The sequence below is a fragment of the Salvelinus alpinus genome, chromosome 13 (assembly GCF_045679555.1).
Source record: "Salvelinus alpinus chromosome 13, SLU_Salpinus.1, whole genome shotgun sequence".
Classification (NCBI taxonomy): domain Eukaryota; kingdom Metazoa; phylum Chordata; class Actinopteri; order Salmoniformes; family Salmonidae; genus Salvelinus; species Salvelinus alpinus.
This window is the reverse complement of record NC_092098.1, coordinates 12,577,019-12,594,388: the sequence shown is the minus strand read 5'-3', so window position 1 is coordinate 12,594,388 and position 17,370 is coordinate 12,577,019. Positions and strand designations below refer to the sequence as shown.

General features: G+C 45.8%; 2 protein-coding genes across 2 annotated transcripts in view; one reads left to right on the top strand and one right to left on the bottom strand.

The window, feature by feature from the left end:
• LOC139537119 (pyruvate carboxylase, mitochondrial-like) overlaps positions 1–17,370 on the top strand; it is a 104,337-nt gene that overhangs the window by 57,743 nt on the left and 29,224 nt on the right. The gene's annotated exons all lie outside the window — the stretch shown is intronic.
• Positions 310–13,069, bottom strand: LOC139537118 (leucine-rich repeat and fibronectin type-III domain-containing protein 4-like). The gene is made up of 3 exons (XM_071338043.1): positions 12,106–13,069; positions 8,541–10,250; positions 310–6,502 (listed from the first exon to the last, which is right to left on the bottom strand). Exons 2-3 carry the CDS (start codon positions 10,229–10,231, stop codon positions 5,416–5,418), a joined length of 2,778 nt encoding a protein of 925 aa, XP_071194144.1. The 5' UTR covers positions 10,232–10,250; positions 12,106–13,069; the 3' UTR covers positions 310–5,415.

The window sequence follows — 17,370 nt, the reverse complement described above, 5'->3', positions numbered from 1 at the left end:
GTTCCATCTAATTCAATCCACGGGCCACAGATCAAGTCAATGATGAAACATTTTCTCCACAAAACCTAGATTTGTTTTCTTGCAAGAAGCGCATCTTTTAAATGGCACCATTTTAAGTGGCCAATTATTTAGTAGCAAGGGGAAGTAGAAGCTAATTATACAGGGGATGGGATGGCTCATGTGTAAGCATGTGACAGAGGATGAAAGGCTAGCATATTAGAAACATTCAGACAGGAGGAGTCTACTTTCAACTATGTATCGAAGAGGGCTTTGGTTTGGAATTGTAAAGTAGAGAATCAGAGATACAGATCAGTGGGATTTCTTTGTTTATTCGATACTAGTGTCAATAACAACATGTTCACATGAAAGCACAGTATGAAAGGCAGTAATGGCTGTCTGGATGTATTTTTGTCGGCTATGTGAGAGGAGATTCTTGTACTGCCAGCCTTAGTTTTCCATGGCTCTAAATGAAACCTTTGATTGGGGAAAGTGTGTGTGATTTGAGCGAGGGTTAGAGGCAGCAGCTGCACCATGGCACAGCTGAGCTTTTGAAGGGCATGCAGCGGGGCAACTCTCCAACATTGATCAGTGGTGGAACTCTGGTCTTCTGACCGTGTCCGACCCCCTTCACACACTTGCATTTCCTCCCCCAGCCTCTTCAGACCTCTGCCTCCTGCAGCGTAATCCCTTCTCTTGATCGTCCTTGTTCTGTTTCAGCTTGTCTAGTTTCCCCTTCCCGAAGTTGTGTCCCTACTCCCCTCCTCTTTTTGACCTATGCTGATGCAGTGTGACAGACTTCTGCCCTGGAGTTGTGATATTTCATTGCTCTTTTATTTCCCCTATCTTCAACCCCTCTCAGCCTCTCCCTAACCCTCGCTTTCCCCAAGTTTATGCTCTCCTCTGCCCCGGAGGTGTGTTGTTGGCATGAGGATTTGCAAAGGCAGCACTCCAAAATATCAAAAGACATTAAAGCTGCTCCAGATCACCCCCTCTCTGCTCCACAAGGGCACTAACAAGCCAACTGTCACGTGTTAATGGCGGATTTTCACTTCAGGACGGGTGAACAAGTTCAAACCCATGTCTGTTGCCCAAATCCCTCCCTCCATTTCTTTGCGTGTGATTAATTTCCCTCGCTGCGTAAGCTAAACTCTTTCTCCCCATTCCCCCCCCCCTATCATGCATCCCTCCTTTCCCATCTCTCATGCTGTTCCTCCCAGTGGTGGAAGGCCACTCAAATCCCATCAGGCCGCAGCAGTGCCTCTTTTTTATTAAGCAGCTTCAAATAGCTCATTTATTTAGCACTGACACCACCAGAGATTTAATTACCTGTTCAAATAAGAGCCAAGTAATTTCCTCACCAGCACCATTAGGTGTTAGGAAGCAGAGGACTTGCTGCCAACATCTGCGCAACATATTGGCTGGAAAAACTGTCAAACTGTGATACTACCCTAGCCCTAGGCAGCGCAGGTGTCATGTTTTACCAAATCCCTCATGATTTGATGGTGCGAGAAAAGAAAGAAAAAAATCCCTAAACATGTTGAAATCCTGTCAAAGTAAATCCCACAATGTCTTTTCTGGGCGTAGGAACAGACTGTGACTCTCCGAAGTTGTGCTTCAGCAAGATCTCAGGTATTCCAGTGCTCATGTCCATTGTTCTGTTGTGCTAATAGCTTTGCGGTGTACTGTAGGGATGCCGATGCACCTTGGGAAGACTAACCAACAGTACCAACCCAATGTCCATTACATGTAGCTCTGTCTCACTTTGCAGCTGGACTATAAATTGGCTTTAAATGGAGTTTTCTGACCCCTCTCTCATCTGCAGATAGAAATCGTGCCTTTCGTGCTCTGGAAAATGACTCTCTTGGGTCCTACTCGAGGATTCCTGTGCCCACCATCAGTTTTATCTATTGTGTCCCCCTTTCTCCTACCTCGCCCTCCCCTCGGTTATGGATGTACAGTGTGTACACACACACACATACACACACACACACACACACACACACACACACACACACAAGGATGAGAGCAAAGACGAGGTTCTTGAACAATTGAGATGGGAGCACAGGTTATTGCCAGCTTGTGTAACTACTATGTTCCTTTACAAGTAGAACCTGAAGATGTGGCTCGTGGTCCATACTAAACACTGTGTAGAGCAGGAAGAGTGGTTTTACAAGGGACTTTGAAGCCCTAATCTGCGCTAAATGGTTCCCAGAGGTGTGACTGGTGTTAGAGGGAGATATAGCGAACTGAAGCATGGAGTAGCGAGATGGGGAGAGGAGTTGTGTGAAATTGAGATGAGTGGGAGGCTGCTTAAAGAGAAGCGGAAGATGTTGTGTGCAGGCAGGCTAGAGACAAATTATCCCGTTTTTTATTTCTTACCTCGCTCAGTTGAACATATGTGATTTTATTATGTATTTTTAAAGTTTTTTTTTTTTTAGGCAATGGGATTTGAAATCGTTGCCGCACTCTGCCTCAAAGCGGGATTGTGATTTAGGGGTGTTCAATAAGGATTTCACAGCTGTGACACTTATTGTCATCATACCCCTCTCTGCTTACCTCCCCTCCACACTAACACCCCACACTGCTCCTCCCCAAACAGTCTCTCTATGCAGTTTAGTGATGAGACATTTGTAGGACCAGGGTAGCAGATAAACACGGATTTTAATGATGTATGCAGCAGTCTGTTACTGACCACTTAAACATGCATGTACATGAGTCATTTGCATGAATAATACTTAAGCCCTCCAACGTTCATTCTCTCTCCCCCTCGCTCTCTCTCTCTCCCTCCCTCTGTACCTGTCTCGCACATTTGTCTCTCGCACACAAATAGAATTGTACTGAATTGTACGGCTACATGAATTTCCCAATTTGCATCTGGTGCTGATTTCCACAGCATTTGCTTTTAGGAGGGTTGTGATTCCCTCAAGGAACCAACCACAAAATGTCCAGAATACTGTTAGAGTTCTGTCTATATATTGTGACGAAGCTTGTCCAAATGGCCATTTCACTTTTTTTTTTTAAATAAAGAAAATAAAATGGAGACTGACTGTGGTGGATGAAGCTGCCTCTTTTTCAAGATTTTGGTGGTTTTATGTGGAATGAGTGTCAGTCTCTCATCCACTTTCTCACGCAAACAGACCCAGATCCACCCACACACTCGTCTCTTCTGATCATAGGGTGTGGCTGGGGTAGAGGTGCTTCAGCGTGACGGGGAGTATATATTTTAAATTCAAATGGGAGAGTTAGAATGCTGGTCTGTCCTGTTGAATTACCATGTTTTTCTGCTCAAGTCTCCAGTTGTGAATAGAAAACACCTTGGCTCTACATCTGAGATGGAAAAAGTCAACGCTGTCACTTAAAATCGTTTTCCGTCTGGCTGTCTCACAGGCAAAGCCTCGGGAAGACGTTTGGGGGGCAGATTAGAATTTTTTTGCCCGTCGATGAAAAAATTGCAGCTACCCTTAACATCGTCCCGCGGCTAAGCACGTAGTCCTCGGCAGCTCAGTCGTAATGCTCAAAGCGTGAGAGAAAAAAGGTGTTTAGTTTGTCAAGGTAGGGCTGCGTTGGTGTCCAGACATGGACACACTGAAGCCTGTTTGTGCTGCTATCGGTACAGTTGTAATGACAAAAAGAACAAGGCGTGCAAGGACTGACCATCAATTATATCAAAGGAATATTTTTAACCATGTTGAAGCTATACAGTGTTTATTTACATTTGCGTTGTTTACAAACTTTGGAATTAAACAAGCTTGACTGAATCGAAAAAAACTTTCTTTGGATGAAAAAAATAAAGGTTCCCCCCACTACAGAGGGCTATATCGGTCAACTAATACAGGATTAGTTAAGTCCCCGGTGCACTACTTCTGTGAGGGGGGGAAATTTATATATATATTTTTTATTCCAATTTTTGGGGGGGGGGGGGGGGGTGGTGTGTGTATTTCAGCACCCGTACTTCCCGCAGCTATGCTCACAGGTAGGTTTTTATATGCAGGGGCAGAAAACGGCCAGCCTCGGTGAATGACTTGGATCGTACGACACTAAAGGAAATAATGACTACTTAAAATAACTGCTTTACTTTCTTATCCAGCATATTGGAGATGTCTGAGCTGTTTCCGAGATGTTGAACTTCTCCTGAACTTAACTGCACAATCGTATCTACAGCTTAGAACACTGTAGCTTTACCCAAGCTGGTCCTGTTAACTGGGAAGATGTGTTATAGTAGTTTCTAAAATAACCACCAAGATCTGCCAAGCTGGGCCCGTTGTCCACAAAGCGTCTCAGATTACAAGTGCTGATCTAGGATCAGGTACCCAGCTGTCCATATAATTGTATTTATTATGAGCTAGAAGGCCAAACTGATCCTAGATCAACACTCCTACTCTGAGAGGCTTTGTGTATATGGGCCCAGATATTAACTGGACTTGTCAGCAGAACATGATATATCTGGGCTCTACGATGTGAACAATGGTTGGTTGTAGAACCGCGGGTCAGTAGTTGCAGCACTGCTGGGCAGAGTTCACATTGTGTTTGTGTGAATTCTCCAATCAGCATTTTTTAATTGGCTGAAACAGGTCAGCAGTTTGCCTCTGGCAAGAAAAGAGGAAACGGATGCACGCACTTCTCTCACACTATCTCCTTGTCGTCTCACTTATGTGTGAATATGTGTATCGGCCACTCAATCACACAGCTCATGCTAATTGAGCTCGACGGGGCTTTTGCGGCTATGAATGTATACTACAGAAAAGTACATGACAGATGGCATCAATAGACGTAGCATAAACCAACTCCCTGTCTACTGCGTTATCTCCGAGCTCCTCCCTGACGCCAGGCATCTCTTCTGCTCCCCCCAGCCAGTGTCTCTACCCCTTATTCTCCCCATCTCTCTCGCTCCCTCTCTCAGCTAAACAAACACCTCTGTGTTTGCAGATAGGCTGCTTCCTGCTCTTTGCAAACAAACACATGATAATTGACTGGCATCTGATTATCACAGTTGTCTCATGTACCAGTTTGAGGCCTGATTTACTCAGCGGTTTGGCATTCAAAGTCGAGACGCTGCTGTTGAGTGGTGGTTGATTTATTTACTGTAGTAATTCATTAATTGTTTAATTAATCTTGTTGAAACAAGTCTCAGGTTGTAATCCCCATGCGTTTGGGTAGTCGGTATCTCACAGCTTTAGACCAGCAGACATCATTATACCTTTTTTTTTCTTCACAATAGTTGTCACTCCCATCTGTCCACACCATACGTGGCATTAGCTCCTTCACCATGTGCTATGTTCCTTGTGCAATGCACTGTGTGCTTTGATAGTTTCTCGTCCTTTTTAAGCCAAATGGCTTTTACATCCACTTGTCCACTGTCAATTTATCCATTTCAGTCTTTGTTTTGTTCCTTTTTGTCCCTCTGTCATCTTCACCCTATAAAACACTCTCTTCCAGGTCTCCGATGTTGTCAGCCTCACTGGACTTAGAGTTGGAGGTGTTGTGGGTGTGCAGGTAGCCATGTGTGAGGGCAGGTGGGGGGTGGTCGCTGCCTGTGCTGCTCGCTGAACTGGCTGTTGAGGCACACTGGACCAGCATGCCCTGCACCGACTGGCTCCTCCTGGTCCATATCACACTCAGTTGCTTCGCATATCCGTAGCAGGTTGTCGTGGTGATCTCGCCCACGTCAAAGGAGCAGCTGCGTGTCGGCCCTAGTGGCGGGCGATCTCCCCTCCTTGAGTCCTTCACGCGCTCCGACTCCTCCCCCTGGGCCTCAGAGTCTAGGCTGCATATGGAGCCCACCATTTTGTCCAAGTCTCTCTCCTTCTCCTCAGAGTGGCGCAGCTTGAGCTTGCCTGAGTGTTTCGGGGCCTTGTGAGCTCGGGGATGGGGTAAGGTCTGGGAGGTGTTGGCAGGGGAGTAGTACAGTGTCACTCTCTCACTCTCAAGGGTGAAAGGGGGGAATCCTTTCCCCCTCACGACCACCTCCAGGCCTGGCTTCTCACCCTTTCCCTCCCCACTGAGCTGATCTGAGTCAAGCTTTGGCTTGGGCTTGTTCTTGGCTTGGGGTTTGATTTTCAATGGCAGCGGCTTAGCCTGTTGGCCAAGAATGTTGTTGGGCAGAGCCACCATCATCACGCTCCCGTTTCCGTTGGTCTGAGCGTAAACATCCACTCCTTCCTTGGAGGGCAGGAAGTCGTCATGGTGATGGGCAGGGTAGTGGCCCTCGTCTTGACAGTCTCCACAGACACGGTGCCTTACCATCATCGCCACGGTGAACACCAGCAGTGTTACCACGATGACCCCCCCCACCATGACCGTCAGCGTGCCGCCCAGGAAGTGGGCCTGCAGGGATCGGCACTCTGGGAAGTCCTCTTTGGTGCTGAACTGGGTGCAGCCTAGGACCTTGGTGGTGGCCAGGGTGGACACCCCATCGTCAAAGATGGCCAGGACACACAGGCTGTAGTCTGCTCCAGACACCAGGTTCTTCAGCAGGAAAGAGTTGCTTGTAGGCGGCAGAATTCTAACAGACAGGGAAGGGTGGGGGTGTACAAGAGAAAAGGACATTGAGCCATTTGCTGAGCAGAGAAACAGGATATCTGAAAGCGGCTAGGAGAGGGAGATAAATCGAATGAAACGCAATAATCTACAATACAACGCCTAAGCGCTAATGATGATAATGTGCAGCCAGCTAGAGGGAGGAGGCGTCTGATCTGCTCCTTTGTTGTGTAAATGGCCTTAATCAATAATACTCTGCTGTAGAGGGAGAAGGGTAATGGAGACTATGAAGGATATTCAGGGTAACAGGAGGCCGACTTTACCGGAGTCTATTTCCCAAACTTTCCCCCCTCAGAAACGTGTCATGCCAAGCAATGAGCTAGTCAAGACCAAGGTGATGACACATACTCACACCCCAATTACCACCGCCCCCTCCCCAAACAATCTACGCCAGGAAGCGGAAGATACGGCAAACACTCCGCCGTCTTAAATCTTTTACCCAGTCTCCCTACTTTTAATCTCACCTGGCTGGCAGTTAACCTTCCTTGAGCCCTTGCTCTCCCTCCATTCCTCCACACTATCCTCAAATTATCTCTAGCTTTGGGTTACAAATCACTTTAAAACGTTTACTTGTTTACATTCAGACATTGTAATGGAAATTGGAAAGATGGGCTTTACTCGAAACATTAACTCCAAATGTGCAAGCTATTATCTCCATGGGGTTTATATTCTGTGAATAACTTTGAATTGTAAGCTCTATTGAAAACCTTTCACAGGGATATGCTGTTCAAACAAATTAGGGATGCAGTCACAGGGATGGTAGAACTTAATGTTTGCTGTCATCCCTCTTTTATTTAGCAATAAAGACTACATATGCCTTGGCATATACTAGACACCGAAATGGTGTATTTGACTACTTTTACTTTGATCTCGGGAAGGCTTAACAAGCACTTCACCTGTCCTTTTTGAGACGTCAGGGAATTATGAGCCGTGAAACGATTATAGCGGCAATTCCCATTGTCCTCTTTGAGAACATGTCTGATATCCATCAGGGGAGAAGGATGAAGAGTTAAATCATCCTGGCTACTTGCTGAAGGGTATGAAACTAGCCTAACCATCACTTCAGTCTCTCTGCGCAGTACCTCGTCATAATGCTCCAATGTACCTGCTCTTATTTTCATTTTCTTTCTCTCACCTCCATTGTCTGTGGTCATACATAGATTCTCGTGCAAGGAGTGTGTTAGATTGAACAAAACGACTTGTTTCCTGATGACTTATTCCATGAACACGACAGGCTGGAGATGCAGTTCCCAAGAAAAAGCGGCAAACGGAGAGTGGGTAAACGAGAGAGAGAGCTGGAGATGACGGATTGGGAGGCTTTCTTCCTGTTTTTCATTTTCCCTCTGACAGCATTCCGAGTGTGTGTGCGCGTCTGTGTGTGTGCGTGTCAGTGTGTTTGTCGACACACTGTCCTGACAAGTCCTTGAGAATCTTTCAGTATTTTATATAAAACACTGCATCTCTATTTAGCTACCTCTCCCTCCCTACTTCCACAAACTGAAGTGAGTGGGTTCAGTGTTCCCTAGACCCAAACCCCCTATCTCCCTATTTATCTCCATTTCAGTCAGCGGAATGGGATGTGACACTGTCCTCAGATCTGCAGCTTGCGCTCTTATAAGGAGTTCATCCTCCTTTCCCCCCGAGTCTTCAGGCTCTCTCCTTCCACCGCCCCATCTCCCTTCCGTTCCCTCTATAAATACCTTGCCCTCTTTCATACTTCTTTTACAGTCCACTATGGCTGCTCTCCTTTGTTTCATGTGTCAGGGATGGTGTGTCATGTTCATCACCCCTGGTCCCTGTGACTCAAGAACACTGAGAACTCTGGTAAATGTAGAACCTCAGGGGAGTTTTTGAACATGACAGTGTTACAATAGAGGAGGACATAGGGGTGTTTTCTTTTTTTATTTTGCATCTAGCCTCATTGATGATCTATTCATGCTTGGCCAATTGGGAACTGGCTCTCAGGTTGTGCACAATTTGCTTTGTTACTGAGAGGAGCTTACCTGTACACCAGGGCGTCGTCTGCAGTGCAGTTGTACTGGATCTGGTACATCCACACCAGGTACGGCCCAGTGGCCCGGCCCAGGACCCAGCGCACCTGGGCCGAGGTGGCAGTCACCCCCAGGACCCCCACCAAACGCTCACTGGTGCTGGCTTCTCCATCCCCCCTCTCTCCGCTCTCCCCCTCTCCTGTGGCGTTCTTTACAGAACCACCACCACCCTTCCCGTTCCTTCCAGACCCTCCTGTTCTCCCACTGGAAATGTCTGAGGAGCCTGGGTCTCCACGAGGGTTGGTGAGGGGGACAGTGTTGTTGCCGCGGTGAGGGAGGGGGATGATCTTGAGGTCTATCAGGGCTGTAGCCTCCCCGGCAGCGTTGATAGCGATGCAGGTGTAAGCCCCGTCGTCACGCGCCCGCGTCACCAGCACGTCCAGGGTGCCATTGTAGTAGGAGTACACACGGCTGGAGTTGGCCACGATGCGGTCGTCAGGGGAGATCCAGTGAATGATGGGCTCGGGGTCACCGATGGCACGGCACCTCAGCGTTGCCCTCTGGCCCTCCAGCACCCACAGCTTGTTGGAGTGGCGTGTGATGAGCGGAGGCTCACAGGTGAACTCCTCCTCTGGGATGGACCAAAAGTAGCGCCCGGCCAGGTGGACAGGGGTGGCACACGTCTCCATGTCGTCGCCGCGGATCAGCCGCCTCAGCCACAGCAGCTCACAGTTACAGTGCAGGGGGTTCCCCCCGAAGCTCAGGCTGATGACAGCGCTGTAGGGCGTGGGGCTGACCACGCCCGTCTGGGATCGGGAGAACAGGGGGTCGGGGGGCAGCGTCTGCAGCCGGTTGGACGTCATATCCAGGCGGGCCAGCTTGTAGAGTTCGCCGAAGGAGCCCTCAGCGATCTGGTCTATGAGGTTGTGGTCCAGGTTGAGGGTGTGCAGGCTGGCCATGTTCTGGATGGCCTCCCAGGGGACCTTCCTCAGGTTGTTGTAGGACAGGTCCAGATCCTCCAGCGTCTGCAGGAAGTCATCGAAGGCCTCGGCGGAGACGGCGGTCAGCTGGTTGTTGTTGATGATGAGGTGCTGTAGGTTGGTCAGGCCGGACAGGTCTCTTGGCCCCACTATGGTCAGCCGGTTGGTGTCCAGGTGGAGTGAGCGCAGGCTCTCCAGGTCAGCGAAGGACAGGGGCCGCAGGGTGTGGATGGTGTTCCTGGACAGAGTCAGTTCCACCAGGCCTGACATGTTGGCAAAGTCCACCCTGCCCACCTCCAGGATGAAGTTATCTGCCAGACGGAGCTCCACGGTGCGCCGGTCAATGTCAGGAGGGACGAACAGCAGGCCCTTGTTGACGCAGAGCGTGCTCAGAGACTCTGAGAGGTTTCGGCACACACAGTGGAAGGGACAGATGGAGACCATGCCCCAGGTCTCTCCAGCAGACACGCCTGGGCCAAGTAGCGCAGGGAAGACACAGGAACCAGTCACCACGGCCAGCCAGACTACCGTCTGTGGGGTCAGAGGGCAGGCAGGGGGTCTCAGGGAAAGTCTGGTCACCTTTGGCTTGAGTTTAGGAGGGGGTACGGTTCTGTCTGGGTGGACCCCTTTTAGAGAGGTGCGTTGCTTTGAAGGCTTCCAATAGGATTTTGAGTGGTGTGGCGCCAGGTATGGGTGTAGTATTTGTTGGTTGGATTTAGGCATTGTTGTGCTGGTTATTCACCTGTGGAAATAGAAATGGGACATTGTTAGATCCCTCTTGTTCATAGTGTTTTTGTTGATCCAGTGGTGTTTAGATCTAACAGTGCATTAGAGGTATTGGATTGTGCAAATGCTATTCAGAGTTTTAGATATTGACAATCCACAAGCATGTCGGTCAACACCGCTTTTATAATCTGTGTTGGTTCAGCTGCTATGTTTGTGTAGGCCAATGTGTGTCTTTTGTAATTTCAATGAGATATAAGGCTAGATTGAATATGAACCTTCCAAGCCTGGGATGTTTTCCCAGACAAGACGCTGTTCAGTGGTTCTGGGATGTGGCCATGTCTACTGAATCACACTGTTACTGGGGCCAAGTGTCCTTTTGTTTGTTCTCACCCTCCACTGCCTACTGTGTTGTCACGAGGGATTGCCCCGTTAACCTGATGCCTTACTGTGTGTGACGTGTAAGTGTGTCGTTGTGTGACGTGTCGTGTGTGTGTCTTAAGTGTGAACATTAACACGCATCTACCATCTAATGAGATGGAATAATAGGGTTGAAAACCTGAGCAGAAAAGGCAGGCCCTAAGTGAAGTTGAATAGGGGTTTGTAGTGCGACTGACTCTCCAGGTCATTATGTGCAAATGGACTTTGAATGGAAGCCTAGTCGCTTGAATTGTCTGAGTTACATCACAAGGCTGATGATTGTGATTAATGTGACAGTGTTGTGCTTTTCCACGGCGGCTGCATATCGCCAGGTTGAGAATTATTCAATTTGTGCTCGTTTGAGCCTTATGCAAGGCAAGCGTCTTCTGCTGTCACGCTCACAGTTAGTGTATGTGTTTGAGGAAGAGTAAGAGGGTGAGATGAAGGACCCACAAGGGAAATAATGGATGCAACCTATAAATACCTATATGTGGTAGACTGTTTGTCTCTACGCGTGCCATGCATGGTGTAATGATCTACATAGACGCCTTACCGACAAATGTTGTGTGTGTAAGGTGGGGTTGAGGTGTGTGTGCTGTAATATTTTATGCTATGATAAAAAGCCATTGACTGGATTACCAGAAATCTGTATATGGGGTTTCCCTTTGGACCTGTATGTCTGAGGGGGGAGGGGGATGCATGGTAACAGGGTTAATTCACCATCGAATTAGCCTAATAAGCATGACGTTATATCCCATACCTTTTTGTCTGAGGGTTTGAATGGATTGTGCACCCCCCCCTTAGTTCATAGTCAGTGACTGAGGCGTGCACGGGATTGGTTTGTCCCCTACAGTAGGTGACTTGTAGAGGTGAGTGTGAATACCCTGTTCTCCCAAGCAGAATACCTAGGGCCTCATTTACATAGCATTGTTTTAAAGAAAAACAACCTGCTGGCTATAACTGACCGTCTTTCCAATTTGCTTTAAACCCTTGTTATACTGTTGATTTTGCTACGTTTTCCTCTCCTGACTCCATAATTGATGACTAAATGGACCTATTACACCTTTTCCGTGTTGTTGCGTCACCGCCCCTCTGTCCACCTATCCATATTCACTTTGACATGAACTCAGCTCCCAAATCAACATGCCTATGAGAAATGTGATGCTTGTCAGTTTCTCTGTTTAAGCAGTAAGGCATAAGAACCCGGGGATTATTGTGTGAATAACTCCTGACTATGTGCTGTTCTAAGGCCCGATGCGGAGCTGATGCTAGGTCAGTCCATTATATACCTCCTCCGAATTATGTGCAAGGATTAGCAGAGGGACATGGGCACCGATAATGAATTTCTCGCACAATGTGCATTATAGTCTGAACAGATTGCGAGTTAGATGCTATCTCCTTATGATAAACACAGGGGTCTGTTTTACTGTGAAAACAAATGAATCTTAACTTACAGAAGTTTTGCTGCTTATGCTGTTCAGGATGCCACATCCATTGATTCGTTCTGATAACTGGAGCGTGAATCAAAATAATCCGATTTAGTTTTTCAAGCATGAGCCCGGAGGTTTTCAGAGACAACAAGCTTATGTTTTCTAGATCAACAACAGATTTGAAATGTGTGAAACATTTCATTCTGCTTCACCACATTTATCCTCCTCTGTCTCTTATCTATTCACTAATTGCAGTCTTCTCCCAGGACAGTATCCAGTCTCTTCAGTTTACTCTGTAGTTATTGGTATTCAGACCTCTTCCTCTCGCTGTGCATCTATCCTTTGCAGAAGCAGCGAGGCTCTAGAACATCCCCAAGCCTGTGTTATCTCCGTGTTGAACTGCCTTTCGCCCTCTCAAACGTCCAAAAAAAATAAAATAATCCTCTCTAACCCCCTTTCTCCTCCTAAATGGGCAGTTCAGTTTCCCCACTGTGTGGGAAGGTTAATGATGCCTTCTCACTCCCTGGTTCCTTCCGTCAGGCTGCCTGTTTTGTGTTAGTCCTTCAGACATGCCCAGGGAAAGGAGCGGTGCTGTAGAAGTAGAAGGCTCTCAACCATAGATGTCAACGACCTATAACGATTGCATGGTTCACCTCTGTGGTCGACGCGCTTTTTCACAACTCAATCAATGGCTTGTTTTGACGTTATTTTCCCCTGCCGTCCTGTGCTGTACTAGTCTGTGATTTGTGGATTTCGCTGCAGCGAGCCTGTGTGTGTGATCGAGAGAGAGACTGCAATGTGTGTGCTACTGAGAGAGGACAGCGGGAGCGGAGTGGGAGAGGGGAGAGTGTGAGAGGGAGGGGGAGAGAGAGCCTGAAGCAGTTCTCGCTTTCGATAGAAGGGGGGAAGATGGAATTGGAATGGCTAGGAGAAAATGCAGAAAATGAGCGTAGGAGAAATGAATCAAAATGAAGAGGGTGTAGGAGGAGGTAAAGCCAGCAGTTTCACCTCCCCCTTACCATTTATTAGCCAAACAGTCGGGGCCAAAGTAAGAGACGGCTTCATTACTGCTTGGATGAAAGCAGTCCGCGTTCTATTTACACAAGCCCTTAGAAGATGCAGACTGGTCAGCTTGTTAGCATTTGGTGGTTTCCTATCTGCATTGCCTGTAGAACACTGTTCAAGTGAGAAACATTATGGAGACGCTGTACAGTAGCCTAATCAGGCTTTATGCTGAGGTTTCTGAAATGGGATATTGCAGTGATAGTACTCGTTGGTTACTATCAAGAGGCCTGTTTGTTAAACCAACAATTCTACGTTTAAGTCATTACATAAATGTTTGCGCTATAATTTGTTGTTTACCTTGAATTATGTTATGATGAAACCTGTTGTTATTCTTAGATTTGTTTATTTTCTTGACATGGCCAAATCACTGTAATTTGGCACACAGGAACTAGAGGTCATGAATAAATTGGTCAACAAATAATGGTACTGTTTGGCCTATAGGTGGCACTGTTTATAAGCAGTCTCATATAAACCCTCATAGCCGCTGCCCCGTTTGACCTAGAGACTTGAAACTTTCTTAGTAGGGATCTTTCCTCATGCTGAACAAATTGGCCTCAAGGACCGTCAGGATAGATTTTCCTCCATCTTGGAATTTTGGGAAATCTTTGGAACTTCTCATGAACCATGAGTCAAAATGTATGTAGGCCCATAGTACACCTCTTTGTTTGAGAAAAGCTAAGGGATTGGTTAAGAGATGGCTCTTATTATTGACATATCAGGAAATCAGATTTTACATGTCCATTTTAAACACTTTGTAAATCTACTCCACAATGGCCTATCAACTGGAAATTTGTTTAGGGTCATCAAGACATTACCATGATGATGAATCATGTTAAGTTTGGCAGTGATATCATCTGCTTGATGTATCCACTCACTACCAAATGCGGTTGTGAGAGAAAGCCCAGTAGCCGGCAGTGGGAGAAAATGAAACGAGATGGGTTTTGGCCGATATTCTGAAAATATACAGTACCAGTCAAAAGTTTAGACGCACCTACAGTGGTTCCTCGTTCAAAAGTTACGAGCTTACACCACGGGACTAGGAGGTACCCAGTATCACGGCTGCATTGCTCCAGACCACCACAAGAGGGAGTTAGAGCACTCATTATGCATTTGGGTCCCAAGGGTTTTATATGACCAATCCTATCGAGTGGTTCCAATGACAAATTTGACGCGAGCCACCTGTTCTAACGAGTCAAGCTAAAAATGTACAATTGAGAGGAATATGTTAATGTTGAGACAAATGATTGCATGTTTTTTTGTCATGAAGTTAATTTACTAACATTGCTATTTAGCAAGTTAGCTGACTAGCTAACATTAGCCAGCTAGCTAGCTAGTGTTATGACATGAGTAGGAATTTGTCATTTGTGTTTTAGGGACTCCTGAGAGAACCAGCAAACCAGTCTGTCGTCTTGTGGAACAGTGGATGTAAAGAATCTAGCTTGCTAAAGCATTTACTGCAAATTGAATGTACAATTTGTGTTAGCTTGCCTTGCTTATATTTGCCATGCAATACAGCTGAAGTAACATAGCTAGTTAACTATTTATTTACCTATTGTGTAGTGGAGGATAAAAATAACTGTATGCCTATGGATGTGTAGCTAGCTACAGTATGTAGCCGATCTGTGTATGTAGCCTATCTATGAACCGACCGTCACGTTGTACAGCGCCATATTTTCTGTTCCATCCTAACAGAAACCCAGATGATATTTTGTTTTTCATGGAATAGAAACACCATAATATTAATAATTAAGCAGGTACCAGTCAAAAGTTTGGACACTCCTACTCATTCCAGGATTTTTCTTTATTTTTACTATTTTCTACATTGTATAATCATAGCGAAGCCCTCACAACTAACACATATGGAATCATGAAACATGGGACCAACAGTTTACATGGTGCGTTTTATATTTTTGTTCACTGTACAGCAGCTGGTGAGCTACGGGGGAGCGAGCGATGATTGTGGGCAGACAGGCTCAGCTCCGGCTCTGATTTATAAACATCTTAATTCTTGGCTAATATGTTGGCATCCATAGCCTTTTTTAACCAATTCTGTTAGTTATTAAAAGAGGAATTTTGATATTACCGTTATCAACACACTTGTCACTCCCGTTTTAACAACTCTAAATTGCTTTGGCACAGTAGGCTTAATATTGCATAAAACTTTGAAAGATCTGTTTCATCGGACACAATCAAAGTTAACATACAGTACCAGTCAAAAGTTTGGACACACCTACTCATTGAAGGGTTTTTCTTTATTTTTATGATTTTCTACATTATAGAATAATAGTGAAGACATCAAAACGATGAAATAACACAAATGGAATCATGTAATAACCATAAGTGTTAAACAAATAATAAATAATCACAGTGGTTGTAGAGGGTGCAACAGGTCAGCACCTCAGGAGTAAATGTCAGTTGGCTTTTCATAGCCAATCATTCAGAGTTAGAGACAGCAGATGCGGTAGAGAGAGCCCAAAACAGCAAGTCCGCGACAAGGTAGCGCATCCAGTGAACAGGTCAGGGTTCCATAGCGGCAGGCAGAACAGTTGAAACTGGAGCAGCAGCAGCATGACCAGGTGGACTGGGGACAGCAAAGAGTCATCAGGCCAGGTAGTCCTGAGGCATGGTTCTAGGGCTCAGATCCTCAGAGAGAGAGAGACCGACTGCGGTTGGAACCAAAAATCTCAAATTTGGATTCATCATACCAAAGGACAGATTTCCACCGGTCTAATGTCCATTGCTCGTGTTTCTTGGCCCAAGCAAGTCTCTTCTTCTTATTGGTGTCATTTAGTAGTGGTTTCTTTGCAGCAATTCGACAATGAAGGCCTGATCCAAGCAGTCTCCTCTGAACAGTTGATGTTGATATGTGTCTCTTACTTGAACTCTGAAGCATTTATTTGGGCTGCAATTTCTGAGGCTGGAAACTAATGAACTTATCTTCTGCAGCAGAGGTAACTCTGGGTCTTCCTTTCCTGTGACGGTCCTCATGAGAGCCAGTTTTGTCATAGCGCTTGATGGTTTTTGCGACTGCACTTGAAGAAACTTTCAAAGTTCTTGACATTTTCTGAATTGACTGACCTTCATTTCTTAAAGTAATGATGGACTGTCAATTCTCTTTGCTTATTTGAGCTGTTCTTGACATAATATGCACTTGTTCTTTTACTAAATAGGGATGTCTTCTGTATACCTCCCTTACCTTGACACGACACAACTGATTGGCTCAAACGCATTAAGAAGGAAAGAAATTCCACAAATTAACTTTCAACAAGGCACACCTTTTAATTGAGATCCATTCCAGGTGACTACCTCATGAAGCTGGTTGAGAGAATGCCAAGAGTGTGCAAAGCTGTCAAGGCAAAGGGTGGCTACTTTTAAGAATCTCAAATATATTTTGATTTATTTAACATTTTTGGGGGTTGCTACATGATTCCATATGTGTTATTTCATAGTTTTGATGTCTTCACTATTATTCTACAATGTAGAAAATAGTAAAAATAAAGAAAAACCCTTGAATGAGTAGGTGTTCTAAAACATTTGACCGGTAGGTGTAAAGTGACTAACAGGATAGATGGTTTTGAGAAAGGTCAATCTGAGGAAGATGTCACCTTGACGACGAAGCATCAGTCAGCTGTACTCATCTTGAACAATGGATTAAAGTGAGCTAATATACATCTGCCTTTTTTGTTGATTGCTCAAACTTCTTTCTGCCTTCAATGAGTCCTTTCTGAAGTTTTTCTTGGTAAGCCATTCTCCTCTTATCAATTATTCAACATTTTGATTAATTTGTATTAAAAGTCATTATCAATTATTTAACAAGTTGATCGCAATGTTCCCCAATGCGCTTCGCATGTTAAGTTGTGGTCGAGGGATATCTGACTGTTCAGCAGTTTTTGGCGCGAATAAAGAAAATTGTAATACTTGCTTGTTTTCCATGCAGTTGTCTGGGGATGTACGGTATGGCATTCGAAAGAAAGAATCAATACGGATGATAAAGACGAACACAGAGGACTACAGTAGGATTCTCAACCCAAACAGAAGAGATTAAGGTTAATACAGGTTAACACCAGCGCTATAGCTGAATCTGACAGCATGGCTTTTTACCCTGAGTTTGAGGGAACAAGACAAAGGAGAGGAGGGGAGGCTTAGCCCCATCTTCCTCCTCCCAATGGTTCCTCTCATCCTTGTTTTTATTCTACTCTGGGCTAGTTGTGTGTTTTTAGGTGA

Bases quoted from the DNA above. Each gene is read 5' to 3' on its own strand.
- LOC139537118 (XM_071338043.1), bottom strand. From the start codon at position 10,231: ATGCCTAAATCCAACCAACAAATACTACACCCATACCTGGCGCCACAC. The intron at 6,503-8,540 runs GTAAGCTCCTCT...CCTGTCTGTTAG, and splicing joins GACGACGCCCTGGTGTACAG to AATTCTGCCGCCTACAAGCA.